Here is a 2459-nt window from a genome sequence, read left to right as displayed (position 1 = left end):
GATTAGATGCTAATGTAGTCTTCAAAAATAGGCAACGACTTTTTTTTTCCTCTATTCACATTTAAAATAACTACACAGTGACAGAAAGCAGAATTAAAACCCGAACGGCAGGGCCATGAAAGTGGCTGCGGGCTCAGGCTGGGGCTGTTGCATACTGGCCAGTTCCACTGAGCTTACTTAGGATTAGAAATCTCCATCCGATGCTTACCCACATATAAATCCTGTGTAAAGCTTTTACTCTTTCCCCATCTACTTTAATTTTTTTTTTTAAAAAGTGAAAGAAGAGGAAAAACTCTTACAAAATATAAGGTTCAATATACAGGAGCAAGGACCTTCTCAGGGGGCTGCTGGAAAAACGTGGCTCTGTGGCCCTGCACTGCGCCAGCCCCAGGTCCTCAGCTTCCACTGCGACAACCCTTGTACCCTTGTCTCGTGCCATGGCTGCTAGGTGAAGCTGCCCTTTCCCTTTGTGGTTTGGTTTCCTGTTTGCCCGCCTGGCAGTGGTGGCCCTGATGAGGGCGGGCCAGGTGCCACGCGTTCCAGGGCTGGGCTGGGCCTCAGCCCCTGCACCTGCTTCTCGGCGCCCCTGCAGAGCACCTGCTTCCAGTATTCACAGGGTCACCCCACCCCGCCTGCGCCCCTCACCCCTGGTTAGCAGAAATCTAAATCATGCCTTCGAGAATGAAAATTCACATGCTCCTTCCCCCTTTGCACAATGCTTCCATATCATTCTTTTTTTCTTTCTCCATTTTAATAAGCAAATTGTACCGCCATCTTATCTTGATACACTCCTTTTTAAAAGCTGTATATCACATTAATGGAAGTGTTTACTGCTGGGAATATTTTCCATGTACAATGATCTGTAACCCCCTTATCTCAACTAGTTGCACGTTATTAGTTCACATCCAGTTCAATTTATGAATTAGCAGAAGTGCCATTTGTCTGTACAAAAATCAATGCATATTTATGAACTTCTTTTATTTAAACAGATTTTCCGAAGCCTGGTCATGCAGGCCGTGTGGCCCTGGAGTGACTGAGGGCCCAGCGCACCCGCCTTGACCAGAGCACTGAACATCTTTCTTACAGTCAGAAAAAACAGGCTTTTCTGTGTTCACTTCCTTTACCAAATGCACCCGAGAAGCTGGTACCAGCTGAATTTGCGATTTCTTTCTGAATTTCCAAGTTATACTTATTTATTTTTTCCATTTTGTTTTTGCACCAAGGAGACTGCAGTCAAATAATACTCAGCAACTGATTTCCTCTCTTTGGACTGAAAAATTAAACAGATACTAAATTATGACAGTGAATTTAGAAAGGAGGGCTCCAAGGGCTTGAAAGAACATGTCTGGGATAATATGATGCTTCTAAGAGCATTGCAATCACATCGCGGCAATCACCGGAGCGTGCCGCGTAACTACCTCCTCGGCTAATATGCTTTCTTCTCGGTGATGACTAATCATGTTCTATTAAACAGCGGTAATGCTGGAAGAACTCAACTATACAAGTGTAATGAAGCCAGTATTCTCCCTGGACAGATTAGCTACAACTGATTTGACACATACCATCATAGGGGCTTCAAACCTGACAAACTCTGTGCTTGCTCCTGATTTATGCCGTCAAGCTCCTCGGAGAAGAGATGAGATCCAAGTGCTCCGTTTGGTAGAGGTGAAACGTACTCATGTGCTTAACTGCCAGTTAGGGAGCGCTGCCCCTCTCCTCAGCCGCGCCCGAGCCCCTCCCCGTCGCGTCCCTGGCCCTTGAGCCCGCTCTGCCTCCAGGCCACCTGGATGGGTCCCGTGCCATGTGCTATCATCAAGCCACCCAGGCCCGCCGGCCTGTCCCGGGCACTCTGGCAGAGTCTGTGAAAAGGAAGCGCTTCTGCGGCCTCCTGGCCTCCTCTTCACCCCTCAGGGAGGGCCGGGTTTGGAGATTTCATGTGGGGTGAGTGGGCAGGTGGGCAGGAGGTGACCACCGGAAGGAGGGAGGGGATGTGACAGGACTCACGTGCCGTGACTCCCGAGGGCCACGTGTCCCGGGCGTGCACGCTCTCAGATGATGCTGGGTACCCTCCCGCTGCTGTTGTTCCGGTTGTTGTTTTTCCGGGACAGGTTAGGGGTGGCCATGAGCACGAAGCGCTCGTCGGGACAGCCGTACTGCAGCAGCACCTCGATGCACTCCTGGCTGGACGCCTGGCGGGCGTACGCCAGTGCCGTGTTCCCCTGTGCGTCGCGGGCCATGACATCCACCCCGTACTGCAGGGGCGACAAGGGCATGTCAGCATCCCTGGATGTCGGGGGGAGGGGCAGGGCCCCAGGAATGGGGGTGGAGCAGTTGGGTAGGGCCCAGGGACTGGCAAGGGCTGGTGGCTGCTAGGCCTGGAAGCACCCTTGCACCCAGAGCCCTGGTGCCACGCAAAAGGAAAGTGGCAGGGAGAACTTCAGGTTTTGCTACTTCTATTT

General features: G+C 51.2%; 1 protein-coding gene across 4 annotated transcripts in view; it reads right to left on the bottom strand.

Moving 5' to 3' along the window:
* Positions 1-272: 272 nt before the first annotated feature.
* The window catches only part of Agap1 (ArfGAP with GTPase domain, ankyrin repeat and PH domain 1), a 473220-nt gene continuing 471033 nt past the window's right edge, over positions 273-2459 (bottom strand). For all 4 annotated transcript variants that reach the window (XM_023722112.1, XM_004637336.2, XM_023722113.1 and 1 more), the window contains one exon: positions 273-2252. In XM_023722112.1, the coding sequence (XP_023577880.1) occupies positions 2049-2252 (204 nt within the window). In that variant the 3' untranslated portion in view covers positions 273-2048. The remainder of the gene's footprint in view (positions 2253-2459) is intronic.

The sequence above is a fragment of the Octodon degus genome, unplaced genomic scaffold (assembly GCF_000260255.1).
Source record: "Octodon degus isolate 3935 unplaced genomic scaffold, OctDeg1.0 scaffold00089, whole genome shotgun sequence".
Taxonomy (NCBI): domain Eukaryota; kingdom Metazoa; phylum Chordata; class Mammalia; order Rodentia; family Octodontidae; genus Octodon; species Octodon degus.
Note: the sequence above shows the minus strand (reverse complement) of the source record. Positions and strands in the feature narration are given on the sequence as shown.